Below are 16185 nucleotides of genomic sequence, written 5' to 3'. Positions count from 1 at the left end.
TTTTAAGGCAGAGTTAAATAGATTCCAGTTAGGCAAGGGAATCAAAGGTTATTGGAGTGGATAAGAATATGGAATTGGAAACACAAACAGATCAGCCATGATCTTATTGAAATGCAGAGCAAGCTTGGGGCCCAAATGGCACACTTCTGCTCCTACTTCATATGTTTGTATGATTGGGACTAGCACAAGGTGCTGAGGAGCTCCTGCAGGATTGTCCTGGGGGTGAGATGATTGGAATCCAACAACAAAATCATGTTACTTTGTGCTAGGTATGACTCTAACCAGTGGAGAGTTTTCCCTCTGATTCCTATTGATTTCAATTTTACTAGGTCTCTTTGATGCTACTTTGCTACTTTGATGTCAAGGGTGATTGCCCTCATCTGACTACTGGAATTCAGCTATTTTGACCATTTTTGGACCAAGGTGTAATGAGATCTGGAACCAAGTGGTCCTAGCAGAACCCAAGCTGAGCATTAATGCACAGGTTATTAGTGAGTACTTGACTGCACTGTCAATGATCCCTTTCATCGCTTTGCTAATGATTGAGAGTAGGCTGATGAGGCAGTAATTGGTCAGATTAGATTTATCTTGCTTTTGTCATGAAATTTCATGGAGTCTAAAGTCAGTGGTGAGAACTTCCAGTGCCATTTCCTCCCAAATGTGTACCATTGTAATATTAAGTAATGGCTGAGAGCATGGGATACAGCAAAGACTGTGGGACCTTGACAACATCCCAGTTGCAGTGCTGAATACATTTGCTCCACACTGCTGGTTGAAGAGGACATACCCAGGGATGGGGATGGAGGAGTCCAGGATATTGGCTGAAAAATATAATTCTGTGAGTATGACTGTGTCAGGCTGTCGCTTGACCAGTCTGTGAGGCAACTCTTCCAATTTTGGCACAAATCCCCATATGTTAATGAGGAGGACTTTCCTTCTGGCGGACCGGATGTACCTTTGTCAAGTCCAAAACCAGTGCCTAGGTCGTTGCCAGGTACTCCATGCGCTTTTACTCCTAGTATAGTTTGTTGTAGCGGTTTAGTACAACTGAATGGCTTGCTAGGCTATTTCAGAAGGAAGTTAGGAGTTAACCGTATTGCTGTGTGTCTGAAGTTACATATTGGCCAGTCTGGGTAAAGATAACCGATTCTCTTCTCTAGGCGGCATTAGTGAACATAAGAACAGGAGCAAGAGCAGGCCATTTGGCCCCTTGAGACTGTTCCGCCTGATGGATTGTGGCTTTAACTTCACTTTCCTGCCCGCCCCTCATAACACTTGATTTCTTTGTAGATCAAAAATCTGCCTAAGCCTTGACTATACTCAATGAACCAGCCTCCACTGTTCTTGTGGCTAGAGAATTCCAAAGATTAATGACCCCCTGAGAGAAAAAATTTCTCTTCATCTCCTTCTAAAGTGGGAGACACCTTATTTTGAAAGTGTGCCCTCTAGTTCTGGATTATCCCACGAGGGGAAACATCCTCCCAGCATCAGAACCAGATGGATTCTTACCACAGTCTGGTCACCTTTACTGAGCCTAGCTTTTTAAATGCACATTTATTTAATGAACTGGATTAAAATCCCCCCAGTGGAATTTGAACTCATGTCCCTGGATCGTTAGACCAGGAATGTGGATTGCCAATAATAATAAGTGCTGGAAAAACTCAGCAGACCTGGCAGCATCTGTGGAGAGAGAAACAGAGTTAATATTTCGAGTCCAATATTCTTCTAATGTGTATTGCCAGTCCAAGTAACATAATCAAACGATGGTACTGTTACCATTTATATCATGTGATTGATATACATGCAGTACAAAGATTGTATGAGTGAGGGCTTTTGGCAGCTCTAGGATAGGGCAGCAGCAACATTAGCTTCTTGTCCAGCTGCCCAGGCTCAGCAGGCACTGGAGCTGCCGCAGCGTGACGTTGCCGCCAGGGGGGGTACGTGAGCAGCTGTGACGCCCTGAGTGCGTGCGCGCCGCCGTTGCGGCGCTGTCGCTCCTGGCGGAAGATGGCGGCGATGGCGGATCGGAGCGACTGAGAGCGGGAGGCGTGAGAGCCACGGGCTTCACTCACACAAGCAGCGGCCTTGAGCGCACGGCGAGCCGGCACAAGGCGGCGGGCAAAGGGGAAGCGAGCTAGGCCGGTGAGTGGGTGAGGCCCTTGGCGTGGCATCCACATAGCTTTGAGAGGGGGGGGAGGGGGGGAGGTGGTGGTGGTAAAGCTGGGCCCCGGTAGTGGGGTGCCAGCACCCCCCGGGGCCTGTGGGCAGGGTGGCGCCCACCTTGGTGTGAGCTCCGTCACCACTGCCAGTGGAGCCGACCCCAGCCAAGCAGGGCTCAGCAGGTTGCTCACCATGGGTCCCGGGTGCATTGGGTCGGCATCCGGCCCTTTGTATTGGGAAGACTCCCTGGAACCCAGTGGAGTGAATTGGTCACATGCCAGTGGCAGTCTTGGAGGATCTGGGTCCAGGGTCAGGTGTAAAATGCACCTGTAGCGAGAGCCCCTCTGCCCCAATTGCTGATACATGGAGCTGGATCTAGAACCACTGGGCAGGGAATTAAAGAGGGGAATATTATCCCAAACTGTGATATGGGTAAAGAGAAGTGGAATATTCTCTTGAACTCTGTAATGTGAATACAGTAGCTGTATGACCTTTGTATCCCATAATATGCAAGAGGACCAGCATAATTCTTGTACGGCTTTATATGGGTAAGGAAGAGGTGCAACATTGTACCTCCACCCTATAAACTGAGTAAGAATGGCTGGCCTAGAACTACTTATGAGAAATGTGATGCTCCTACATACCTTGTAATATGAATAAGGAGGACAAATTAAATCACTGTACCTGTAATGTGATTAAGGGGTGGAGAGTCACTGTATTTCTCAGGTGTGTGCAGAGGACTAAAAATGAGAATCGGACAGGTAGCCAGAAGATCTTGACTTTATTTTGGTTCTGTTAGTCTCTGAATTATTGTGGGGATGGGTGGAGTGGATCTTTTCAGTTTCAGCATAACCTGGAATGCTCGAGGTGAATGGCCAAATCTCACATGATTTTTAACAATGGAACTGAATCTGTCCTGTTCAATGGAAATTTATTTTCTATCCTGAAAAGGTGGTTTACAAATAAAGAGTTTAGTACAAACTGCACTGAAAGTAATTTTAATTTACCTCGAGAAAAGGTTTGAAAATGTCATTGTTTCAACTGAAAAAGATGAATGTGGTTGCCTATTTCCGTTCTGTTAGAAAAAGTGCTGGGCTGATTGGGAATGCAGATCAAGGAGCTTGCTTTGAATCAACCAGCTCAGCATCAGTAGAGTGTATCTTTGGAATGTTCAATTATCATTACTGTTGATATGTGGTTATTGGAGCTGAGTCTGTACAGTAAGGGTACTTTTCAAACTGTGTAATTGTGGAAGTGACTGTACATTGCAATGTTGTTACTAGGACTTCAGTAGTGCATGATAGTGGGCGTATGAAACTTTCATATTATGTCCACTTGAACTGTGAAAAGACACCCAGCCACACAATTCTAGTTTAAGGCTTTCCAAATGTGGGTTGTGTTCGGAAAGTGCTTTTTGAGCTGTATGACATTAGGGCGATATTCTGGCTGTTAAAGATCTCCCCCAGATGCTGGAAATAGTTCAATGTGATGAATTGAGCATTGCACAAGAAGCAGTTTGTACAGTACAGTGTAGATCCTACCACTTTATAACATGTTGTTTTGTACCACATAAACTGTTTGGCCAAATCGATCACTAAAAGCTACAGGTACAAAATAATCAAAAAGGCTAATGGAATGTTGGCCTTTATTTCAATAAACTCAGATTTCAAAAATGAGGAAGCGATGCTTTAATTGCACAGAGCCATGGTCAGATCCCAAGTACATCAATGCTTTCAGATTTAGGCAGTGAACCTCTGCAGAGATACATTAGTCTTGGTGCAGATTCACTGGAATTATGCTGGAGTTTAAATACTGGAGACATATTGCATGTAAACATAGCTTCTATTCCGTTGAGTTTAGAAATTTGAAGATGATCTAATTGAGGTTTTTAAAATGATTGAGGGATTTAATAGGGTAGATACAGAGACAAGATTTGTTCTGGCAAAAGAAATCCAGATCAAGAGGACATAATCTTAAAATTAAATCTAGGTCATTTAGGGATAAAACAAGAATTGCTTTTCCACACAGGTTGGTGGAAATCTGGAATAGTACCCCACATGCATACCCCCTCCCCCCACCCAACAGCCTAAGGTTCTGCATGTTGGGTCCAAGACTCAGATTTTTGTTAGGTAAGAGAATCAGGAGATGTGGAACAAAAGTGGGAGCATGTAGTTGAAGCACAGATCAGCCTTAATTTAATTGATGAGACAAGCTTGGAGGACTGGATATCCTACTCCTATTCCTTTGTTCCATAGGCGACTTGATTTGAATATTCAGGCCCATCAGTCTCCAAGCACAACCTTAAAAAAGTTGTTGAAATGTTAGGATGAAAGGGGTAGAGGGTATAATCTGATAATTCATAGAAGTAATGGTTCCTCTGTTTCTAGGAAGGGGAAGTCACCGATGAAGCAGGCTGGGGTTGAATAATGGGGTTGTCGAATGACAATTCTGGAGTTTTTCTTGATAATATAACCTGTGGAAGCAATAAATCTAATGAGCAATGGGTTTTACTTTGCTGCTATATGTATCTGAAATTAAGAACATCAAGTCCAGGTTATTTTTTTTTTTAAATGTGACTTTTTAAAAAAATTTAGAAACAGCTAACAGTGTAAAGCAAACCAAAAATATGTTTCCTTTGTTCCTGGGAGCACAGTTTTTTGCAGAGACTGGGCAGGTAGTTCAGTTCTGATACAATACTGCCACAGAGATTACAGAGCTATGGAGAGATTTTGTTCTTTTAAACATGGTTAGAAATCCATCTGGTTTTTATATGGTTCACTATTGACACCATTTTGTTCTTAAACCCGATTACCAATATGCCTTCATGTAGTGGGCCATAGGAATTGAGAGATTTTACACACAGCCTTTTGACCTTGCTAAATTTGTAGCAGTATTGACTAAGCGTGGGAAGTGTTGCTGTTTCTTGTATGTAGACCTTCAAAATGCAGTGCTTGTTATGAAGGCAAACACCAAGCATTCTGTGTTAGCAATGTTGAATTGTGAAAAACATCCAGCAGAGTAGTATTAGATTTTGTCCTCCTAAATCAGGGCTTTGTGGAGAGAGCATTTTGAGCTGAATGACACTGGGGTGAAACACTGGTGAGTTTAGATATGTCATTGCGATTGGTGTTAGCGGTGGAAGTAATTTGAGAAGATGAGTTAAGAGCATCACATGAGATGCTTATCGCAACTTTACAGTGTCATGTTAAGTGTAATGTTTGCTGTACTGCATTGATGTTAGTACATTAAAATGTCTTATGACAACATGAATGAGATATGTGTATTATTGAGTAAATTGCACTGATCAAGTTTTGGATAGTAAAAGGGTCAAAACAAGGACCTCTTCCAAAAATTCATAACCACTTGGTGTTCCCCAAATGGCCAGAGGACATGTTAGATAATCCGAGGACCCTCCATTTGATTGCAGTATTTGGATGAGCGAGCTCCGTAAACATGTTGACTTGACTATAAGTCTTTGCCTGTGTGCTTCATCCTTTATTTTTTCATTTTCCCGAAAGAACATCCCCCAACCTAGCAGTGATTGCTGCTATACCTGACTTCACATCTACTTCAAGTACATTATGGCTGCTACTAAATCCTGAGGTGCTGATAATATGCCCATAAAAGAAACTTTAAAGTCCCATCAGATTTCTAAGGGAAATGTTTTGCTGGTTTAATACAAGAAACAATGGATATAGAATCTTGCAGAGGTATCTCCTGCGTTTGTGAAGTTACAGATTCCTGTACCAGGAATAGATTATATTCTGATATGTATTATGGAATCACCATTGAAGTCCACAAGCTGTGTGAAGAGTGAAGAGAAAACACGGCGAGCCTGACAATAGTGCCCCAGCATTCTCGTACCGCCAACATCTGGTTAATATTATTGATATGAGCATTGAGTTAATTTTTTATTCTTTTGCCTTGCACATAATATATCTGAGAATTGCAACAATTTCAGCCCACCTTTGAACAAGTCTTTCTCATTTGTAATATAGAGTGGCATGCGATGGCCAGCTCGTCAGACAGCGAGGATGACAGTTTTATTGCCATGGACACAGAAGAAGTATTGGATGGGCCCATGGAGCAGGATGAAGAGCCTCATGTTGAATTGGAAGTTGAGGAAATGAGACATAACCGCTCAATGTTAGAGTTGCCTGAGGAGGTGCTGGAATACATCTTGTCTTTCTTATCTCCATATCAGGAGCATAAAACAGCTGCTCTAGTTTGCAAACAGTGGTATCGACTCATTAAAGGTATGCAATGTGGTTCAGGGTAAAATGTTTTTGGCGTAAGATAGAGATCTGGAACTATGGCCAAAAAGTTAATTTGAATCATAGAATGGTTGCAGCTCAGAAGGAGGTGAGATGGCACATTGTGTTCGTGCTGGCTGTCTGCAAGAGCAACTCAGATAATCCCATTCTGCTGCGATTTCCTCATGTCTCTGCAATTTATTTTCTCTTCAGATGCTTATCCAATTCCCTTTGAAAGGCACAATTGAATCTGTGTCCACCAGATTCTCAGGCAATGCATTCCAGATCCTAACCACTCACTTTGGAAGAATGTTCTTCCTCATGTTGCTGTTGGTTCTTTTGCCATTCAACTGATGTCCTCTATCAAATTTCCTCTCAGCCTTCTCTAAGGGAAAATCCCTAGACTCTCCAATCTATCTGCATAACTGAAGTCCATCATTCCTGGAACCATTCTCTTAAATCTTTTCCGCACCCTCTCTAAAGTCTCCATACAGTTCCTAAAATGTGGTGCCCAGAATTGTTTTATGAAGATTCATCATAGCTTCCTTGCTTTTGTACTCTGTGCCTTTATTTATAAAGCTCAGAATCACATTTGCCTTTTTAGTTGCTTTCTCAACCTGCCATGCCACCTTCAATGATTGTACACACATACCCCAGGAGTCTCTGTTCCTGCACTCCCTTTAGAATTATACCCCTTATTTATATTGCATCTCCTTGTTCTCCCTACCAAAATGTATCACTCCACACTTCTCTGCTGTAAATTCCTCGTGTCTGCCCATTTCAAGGGAAAGGTCAGCGAGTGGGATTAGCTGAGAGGCTGTTGCAGAGAGCTGGCACAGAAACGACACATCATCTGATCTCCTTCTGTGCTGTAAACATTTGATGATTCAAAATAACTTATGCCTATGTCCCCTTGAAGTCTATCACTATCCTCCCCACAGTTCATAATACTTCCAAGTTATATCATCTGCAAATCTTGAAATTGTACACCCAAGTCTAGGACATTAATATATATCATGAAAAGCAGTGGTCCCAGTACTGACTCCTGGGGAATTCCATTGTATACCTTCCTCTAGTTTGAAAACAAACCATTCACCACTATTCTTTGTTTCCTGTCACTCAGCCAACTTTCTATCCATGCTGTCACTATGCCTTTTATTATACATCAACTTGACTGACAAGTCTGTTATGTGGCACTTTCAAAATGCCTTTTGAAAGACCATGTACGCCACATCAACTACATTACCTTCATTAATCCTCTCTGTCAACAAACTCAAAATGAGTTGGTTAAACACGATTTGCCTTGAACAAGTCCCTGCTGTCTTTCCTTAATTAACCCACACTTGTCCAAGTGACTGTTAATTTTGTCCAAGATTATCATTTCTAAAAGCTTTCCCACCACCGAGGTATAAGCTGACTGGTTTGTAATTGTTGGGTTTATTCTTGCACGCTTTTTTAATTAAGGGTACAACACTTGCAATTCTCTAGTCCTCTGGCATCACCCCAAGGAGGATTGGAAGATAATGACCAGTACCTCCACAATTACACCTTTACTTGCCTCAGCATTCTCAGATGTATCCCATCTGGTCCTGGTGACTTATCAACTGTAAGTTCTGCCAGCTTTTCTAATACCTTCTCCTTGTCAATTTTTAGCCCATCTAGCATTTTAACTATCTCCTCTCTCACTGTGACTTTGGCAGCTTCAGCTTTGTTAGTAAAGACAAATGCAAAGTACTCATTTAGTATCTCAACCATGCCCCCTGCCTCTGTGTGTAAACCCCCTTTTAGGTTCCAACTTGGCCCCACCTCTCCTTCATATCCTTTTGCGATTATATGAGCCTATAGAAGACTTTTGGATTTTTTTTAATGTTAGCTGCCAGTTTCTGCTCATATGCTCTCTTCTCCTCTCTTTATTTCCTTTTCACCATCTATTGACTCTCTATATTCAGCCTGGTTCTCATATCATCAACTTGATACCTGTCATGCACGCACTTTTTCTGCTTCATTTTACTCTCTTGTCATCCATGGAGCTTTGTCTTTCATTACCCTATTTTTTCCCTTTGTGGAAATTACCTCAACTGTACCTGAACCTGTTCCTTTTTAAAGGCAGCCCATTGTCTGTTACTGTTTTGTCTGATAATCTGCTTCCAGTTTACCTGTGCTGGATCAGTTCTCACCCCACTGAAATTCACCCTCCTCCACTTATGTATTTTTACTCTAGGTTGCTCCTTGTCCTCTTCCACAGCCAACCTAAACCACATGATACCAAGAACACTGTTTACTTAACGTCACTTGATCCACTTGACTCATCTCATTCCCCAGAGCCAGGTCCAACAACGCTGCCTTCCTCTGTGGGCTGGAAAAGATATTGATTTAGAAAATTCTCCTCAACACACTTCGCAAACTCTCTCTCCCCCGCCCCCTGCTCTACCCTTTACACTATTACTATCCTAGTCTATATTAGGATAATTTAAGTACTACATTATGATTATTTTATAGTTTTTGCACCTCTGTAATTTTCCTGCAAATTTGCACCTTCATGTCTTTCCCAATTGTTTGGGGCCTATAGATTACACCCAGTAATGTAATGGTATCTCTATTGTTTCTTAACTGTAACCAAATAGATCCTGTGTTTAACCCCTCCAAGATAGCCTGTCGTTCCGGCACTATAATATTCTCCTTAATTAACGCTGCCACCCCTCCTCTTCTCTTTTCTCCCCGCCTTTCCTGAACACCTTATATCCAGGAATATTCAGTATCCAATCCTGAGACCCAAGTCTCAGTAATCACCATGACATAATATTCCCATGTGGCTATATGTGCCTGTAGAATGCACAAAGCGTGGTAAATATGTTAATTGTAAACTTAATTTAGACCTTATTGCCTCCTCTTGATCTGACCCCACCTAATACCTTACTATTTCTTACTCAAGTGTTATCTGTCTCTCCTGATCTTTTGTGCACCTTGTTTCTCCTTTCCAATGCTACATCCTGGTTCCCATCCCCCTGCCAACTGTGATGCAGGTTATGATATGGGTAATACGGCAAGAAATACTGATCATCTCAAGTTGACTATGTAAATGTACAATTTCTGTGAACAAGGAAAGATCATTAGCACCAATAAATTGGTCCCATTTTGATATAACATCTCTACCTGCTCTCCTGAAATGCATCTGATTACTTCTGGAACCCATTTAGACTGTCCTAGTTATTTCCTTCTCTGGTAATATTCCACAATGTTGAGTAAAAACTTTCCACCTGTCTTCCCACCCTATTCGTTTATTCCTTATCTTAACTTGTGTCCCTGATGTTTGAACCCTTCACCATAGTGAACAGTATACTTGGATCTCCTAAATATCAAATTCCTTCACTACCTTGAATACTTTAATGATGTAAAGAACATAAGGGTATGGGTATTTTTACATCTTCTTAGCTAGCCTGCAGAATTTAACTTCCGTCATTTGAGCGAAGATTCTTGGTATCCTCCAGTGTTGCCGTTGCACTCGCTCTGTGTTGAACTGATGCAGAGAGTCCATGTGCTCTCTTCATACTGAAGGTGCATGAGCCATTGGCTCTTGACTTTGTAGACTTTTGCTGAGTCCTTGCAGAGAAGGTGGCTCAAAGCACTTGAGCAGTAGTGAGTGGAAGGACCTTGAACCCTGTTGCTGTTGTGTTTAGTAGCCTTTCTTGTAACTTCTGCAACTCTAATACCATTGGGCTTTCCTGCCTCCACTGAGTTTCCGATTTCAGATGCAGCAAGGTGGTGGGGGGGTTTTGCGCATCAAAAATAAAATTGCTATGTCAGTGCAATGTGCACTCTTACAACTGGATAACTGTACTATTGTCGGAGGTTTGTGAATTATCTGATTGAAGTAATTGACCCACTAAAATCTCTTTGGGTGAAAGTGGAGTGCGGGGAGTGCGCCAAATACAGGGTTTTCTTTCCCTTTTTGAAAATGCCAATAAGCTTCTGTGTCTCTTTGACTCCCAGGCGTGGCTCATCAGTGTTACTATGGTTTTATAAAAGCTGTTCAGGGAGGATATATTCAGTGGGAGAGCCGGACCTACCCCTATCCCGGGACTCCGATAACCCAGCGGTTTTCGCACAGTAAGTAAGAGTTTCCTGATAGCATTGATTTGGGCTAGGTGAAGGATGTTTATTAAAGCAGCTACTGTACTGTATTGGTATTGCTGCTCCGCATGAATTGTAACTGCAGTTTACTGTGCTAAAGCAGAAAACCCACAGGGACTATGCTAATTTACATGGCTTGTTGTGTCAGAATCTATTTTTAATATTGTTTTTTGGGGATTTACCAAGAATAGAGTGAAACATGATTTTGGTGAGTACTTGAGCACTGCTCACCGTATTCTCCTTTCACTTTTCATCCCTTCTGTCCCCAAAAGGATTGAAGTATATAAGTAAGGAGGTCTTACTGCAATTATATAGAGCTTTGGTGAGATCACAGCTAGATCACTGTGTACAGTTTTGGCCACCTTAACTAAGGAGAGAGGATATGCTTGACTTGGAAGGGGTGCAACAAATGTTCATTAAACTGTGATGATGAATAGAAAAGGCTCTGATTAGCGTCTAGTAACTAATGGAGATCTGCAGGGATTTGGTTTGGTTCTTCCCTTCACAGTATTCACAAGCAGTAGAATAAGAGTACTACTGATAAATAAAAGTTTATGATAACATATTAGCACATCCTGTTGCTGAGCCAGTTTTGAATGAACAAGCCTCAATTTTTTCTTAATGATCCTTATGCGTAGAGCATTATCAAATATTACCCGAAAATTTAAGTAGATTACATCCAGTGCAATCACCTTTATTGGCCAATGTAATTTCCTCCTCAAAAAATACTCTATTTGTGACTTGGCATTGTTGCTTTTAAATTTATGTTGACTGTTTCCTGCGACTACTGCAGTCTTTGGATGGGCATTAATAGCAACGCACAAACAGCTCTCAAACGTTTTCCCCCACTACTCAAATTTGGCTGGTTAGATTGCGTTTTTTATGTTGCTCTTCTGTTTTGAGAATCAGAATCTGGCCCAGATGACAAGCCTATATTTAATTCCTTGCCCATTTTTCTTTACACATGCTTTAGTGATAGATACTTGTCTTAGTTTCCCAAGATGAAGTGGCAGGAGCCAGAACTTATCCACAATCTTTATTTGCTGAAGTTTTAGGAAATTATTTTAGATTATTTTAAGAGATTATACATTTTTTTTTTACAAGCGCAGGTGTGTTGTTCCATGTAAAGACTGCCAAGTGAATTATTAAGTAAATACATTAGATCAGTTCAAGTTAATTGTGCGGTCAGGGAACTTTGCAAATTGGAATGGAGTTGTCAGTTTTGGGTTGCAGGTTGGAAATATTAACCATTTTAAAATTGTTTTGCATCTAAAAATATAAATATAAAATTATGTTGGGTTGCATATGGAGAGTTAAGACCAAGTGTAGATTTTAAGCGAAGTGAAGTTAGATGGCAAAAGTACTTGGACCAAGATATGCAGATTAAATTATCCCTATTTTAAAAACATGTATTCTGTCCTTATTGGAATTAATGTCCACATTTTAATGGAAACTGCCTTTGTAAACTTCTAACACTGTACTAACACCCTTTCACAAGTGGTGGTGTTACAATTACTCCACTGGCAGGAGGATGTAATTACAAAATGACGAGTTTCCGTAGACCATTATATTGTGAACAATGGAATTTATCATGGCAAAGTTGACAGTGTGTGCAGATGTAATTTTTTTACAACTCACTTAATTGAATGTTTGGGTCTAGTAGCAGCATCATTAACAGTAAACAAATTTTCATCTCATTCCATGTGTGTCCACAGTACAGTTTTCAACATGTGATTTTGAATTCATATTTAATGGGATTTACTTCTTTGAGGATACAACATATTAAATTTTGTAGAGTGTTAAATAAGGGTAGTGTTGCAGTTTAGTTTTATTGTAGTGTAGCTTTTGGCCTCTGTCCCCCTCATACTCTCAAAAAGGCCTCCCACTGTTCATCTCTTTAATTCCAGGTGCTTGTTACTATGATGCCAATCAGTCCATGTACGTCTTTGGGGGTTGCACTCAAAGCAGTTGTAATGCAGCATTCAATGACCTTTGGCGGCTTGACCTCAACAGCAAAGAATGGATCCGACCTCTGGCATCAGGTATGTGGTAGAACAAAGAAGAGGTGAAGAGTGTCGTGAGATCTAACTGATCAAAATAACTGAATCTGTCTGCATGCCTAGAGGTGTCAGATAAAAACAGGAGAAGGTGCCTGGATTGGATAAATTTCTTGACAGGTTGTTGCTCAATGAATGGTTGTAATTCAGAGTTAATATCCCATTGGGGTGCGTCAATCTGTGACAAGCAATGAATGGTTACACAAACAAAAGCTGGTTAATGGTGCTACAATGGCAAAGTGGAAGTGTACTGAAAATGTTACAGCAATCTTCCTCAATGGCCTAATGGGGAATGCAATAAACTGGATCATTTTCAGCCATACAAACAGGAAGGTTCAATGCAGCTGATCTTAGCCAGCAATTTGAATGCAGCTATTTGTTTCAGCACTCCTTATGAAAATTAGCCAGAGTTCCTGATGCTAATTACTATCCAGCAACTCCTGGAAATTGAGTGTGGCCCCAGAGAGGACAAATTGATGCCATGATGCTTTCTACAGTTGAATAGCATGCCAGCTGAGCTCAAATATGAAGACCGGACACTTAAGTAAAGTGCCAAAAGACTGCTAGAGTCCATGGAACCTATTCTACAACAGGAAGTTGGCTATTCAGGAAAATAAAGGATAATATTGACGAAACCAGAACTCCACATGTTACAAGCTCATTATAATGAATGCTTTTTCTTCATTGGAACTTGAACCACATTAAAGCTCAGAGGACCTCTTAACCTGATATGAAGAATTCCAGAAGGAACTGTATCTCATCCTTGTGAATGCTTCCAGCTGTGCCCTGAATTTCAGAAGCACAGCCATACCTGTTGAGTGTTTCCCAAATGTGTAGAAGGAGCGAGCTTAAGTTAATTTACTCTGGGGCCAGTTAGAGCAGAATTGAGCTGACTCTTCTTTGAGGCTGAATCCTATAATGGTCAAGAAGCTGTATGAATGTATGAGGATCTTTATAACCAAAGGCTCCTGATATATTTTTGAAAATGTTTGGAACGTTTCTCCTGATAATGCTGTATGTATTTTCCATTTTTAAAAAAATTGCAAAATCAATCAATGGATATAACAGTGCAGCAGGATGTTAATCATAGTACTTTGCAGCTGATTTTTTAAAAGATCTTGCCAGTTTTCTTCCCCCCTCTTCCCCCAGCAATGATTCTTGCTTTTGGTTCTGTGGATGTTGTTTGCCTTCTGATACCCCACACATGGCCGTTCTTCATGTATTGGCCTTGATGATAGTTTGAAAGATATTTAGCCATGTGGGGCCATCCTGTCCCCCCACAATCCTCCTAACAGGGTTTACTGGAGAATGATTTGGAGTGGATGCAATAGCCAATTTTCCTTTCCCCTTAACCCAGGTGCAGTGGACTATTTTTAGTCCTTTGTCCAGCTGAAAGAAAAGAAGAAGGAAGCACGTAGTTAGAAAGTGCCTGTCATGACCTCAGGGCATCCCAACAGCTTTGCAACAGTTGATTTCTTTTCGAAACATATTCACTGTTGTTTCATAGGAAACTGCATCAACCAATTTCACACAACAAAGTGCTGCAAATGGCAAACTTCTTGCTCTTTCCAAAGTCACTGAGTAGGCCTGCCAAATGCTGAGCTTGCTTTTGCCAGGTGATGATTGATTTCGTCATCCAGTGTAGTGTTATTTGGAGAGGCAGCACCCAAGATAGCAAAATCTCTGTACTGAATAGAGGGGTGTGTTGTTGTTGGTGACTGTGGGGCCTTGAAGTGTGTGGCCAGGGGCAAGTTCATATAAGATCTCTGACTTCTTCAGACTTATTGTCAGGCCAAAGTGTTCTGAGGCTAGGGCAAAACATTTAGCAAGCAGCTAAATGTCCTCCAGAGTATGTCCTATGAGAGTGCAGTCAACCGTGAACAGAGTTCACTCAGTAGCTATTCAATAATCTTTGCAAGCATTGGGCCTTTACAAGTCGAAGAAGTTGCCACCTGCCCTGAATTGACTGCATACTCCATGTCAAGATCTTTGTGTGGGTGCAGGAACATGGCCTAAAAGTATATGGAAACAGAGTGGAGCCAATACACAGCCTTGCTTGATGCTGTTGGTGATAGGAAAGGCATCCGATGACCTACCACTTTGCATCGCACTGGCCATCATACCATTGTGAAACAAGCAAATGACATTGATAATTTTTTCAGGTGGCCATATTTGTACAGAACCTCCCACAGGCCTTCTCAGTTTAGTGTCTCAAAAGCCTCAGTTAGGTCAACAAACACCATATAGAGTTCCTTATTCTGGTCACGGGACTTTTCTTGAATTTGACATGCTGCAAAGATCATGTCCACTATTCCCTGCTCAGCATGGGAGCCACACTGTGATTCTGGGTACACAGAGTCAATGAGGTGAGTGACAATCTGATTAAGAATAACCCTTGTAAGAATTTTTCCTACTGTTGAAAGAAGTGATATTCCATAATGATTGGCATAGATGGACTTTCTCCCTTTCTGTTTGTAGAGATGAGTTCCGGGGGGGATTGTTGTGGCCTTGGGGCACAGCACCCTGATTCCAAAATAGGGAGAAGAGACTAGAGAGTTTCCTAACCATGTGAGTCCCTCCATACTTGAATACTTCAGGTGGGATGTCATCAGCTCCTGGTGACTTGCCCATAGAAAGTTGCTTTATGGCCTTCGTGACTTCTGCTCGAGAAGGATCGAGAGCAAGCTCTTCCAGTGTGCGGTGCAGTGGAAGTGACTCAATGGTGTTATTGTATACTGTGGATTGTTGGTTTAGGAGATTACTGCTGCTCTGCCCAATGAGAGAGAATCTCATGTCTATTTCTTAGTAGCTGATTGTCATCTGTGAGAGGATGGATGTCACACCGTTGGCTTTGCAACCACAGATTGATCGCAGACCTTCAAGCAGAGCCTTCAGGTCTTTTTTATTGGCAAGTTGCTTGAAGCTCATCAACCTTGTTTTCTCACCATCGGTTCTTCATCTCTCTTAGCTTGACCTGCAACATGTATTTTGCGTGATGGTATCTGGATCCCTTGCAGGTGATTTCTTGTCAGATATGTAAGATCTGTGAGTGTCATGCACTTCATCTAGAAGCTTGCCTATGTCTGTGTTCTTGTCAAACCAGTCTTCGTGCTTCTGTTTAACGAATCCTAGGACCTCGGATGCCATGCTGTAAGTAACATCCTTTAACTTTTTCCAAGAATCTTCAATGACAGTATTGTCCTCCAGGATATCAGCAAATCCTGTGCTAGTTTGTGTGCCAATTCTTGTCTCTTGGCCATATCTTTAAGAACAGTTACCTCAAGCTTCCTTTGTGGCTTGACTCTGTGCTCAAGCGCCTTTGACTTTATCTTCAAAGACACACTAATCCTGACAAACCAATGGTCAGACTAGCATTTTGCACTAGTGTAGCATCAGATGCCCTGGGCAAGGGAGTGGGAGAGCCTCTGCACAAACCCCACCCACTTAAATACACGCAATGTGCAGGTTGTTCAGCAATTTGTCGTCAACCAAAATACCAGACATACCAAACCCTGTGATAGTCTTCAGTCATAACCCTGCACACAGGCGGCCTCAGGGTGATGGTTGCTCTCCACAGATTGGGG

General features: G+C 41.7%; 1 protein-coding gene across 3 annotated transcripts in view; it reads left to right on the top strand.

Annotated features, from left to right (window-relative positions):
• The window catches only part of fbxo42 (F-box protein 42), a 33756-nt gene that overhangs the window by 2177 nt on the left and 15394 nt on the right, over window positions 1-16185 (top strand). Inside the window, exons 2-5 of one of the 3 annotated variants that reach the window (XM_041205840.1) lie at window positions 330-491; window positions 6159-6416; window positions 10404-10520; window positions 12452-12586. In XM_041205840.1, the coding sequence (XP_041061774.1) occupies window positions 6170-6416; window positions 10404-10520; window positions 12452-12586 (499 nt within the window). In that variant the 5' untranslated portion in view covers window positions 330-491; window positions 6159-6169. Of the gene's footprint in view, window positions 1-329; window positions 492-1998; window positions 2143-6158; window positions 6417-10403; window positions 10521-12451; window positions 12587-16185 lie in introns of those variants that run through there. The other 2 variants (XM_041205839.1, XM_041205841.1) reach the window with 2 other exon arrangements.

The sequence above is a fragment of the Carcharodon carcharias genome, chromosome 15, assembly GCF_017639515.1.
Source record: "Carcharodon carcharias isolate sCarCar2 chromosome 15, sCarCar2.pri, whole genome shotgun sequence".
Classification (NCBI taxonomy): Eukaryota; Metazoa; Chordata; class Chondrichthyes; order Lamniformes; family Lamnidae; genus Carcharodon; species Carcharodon carcharias.
The sequence above is the reverse complement of the archived record's forward strand: the minus strand, read 5'-3'. Positions and strand labels throughout refer to the sequence as shown.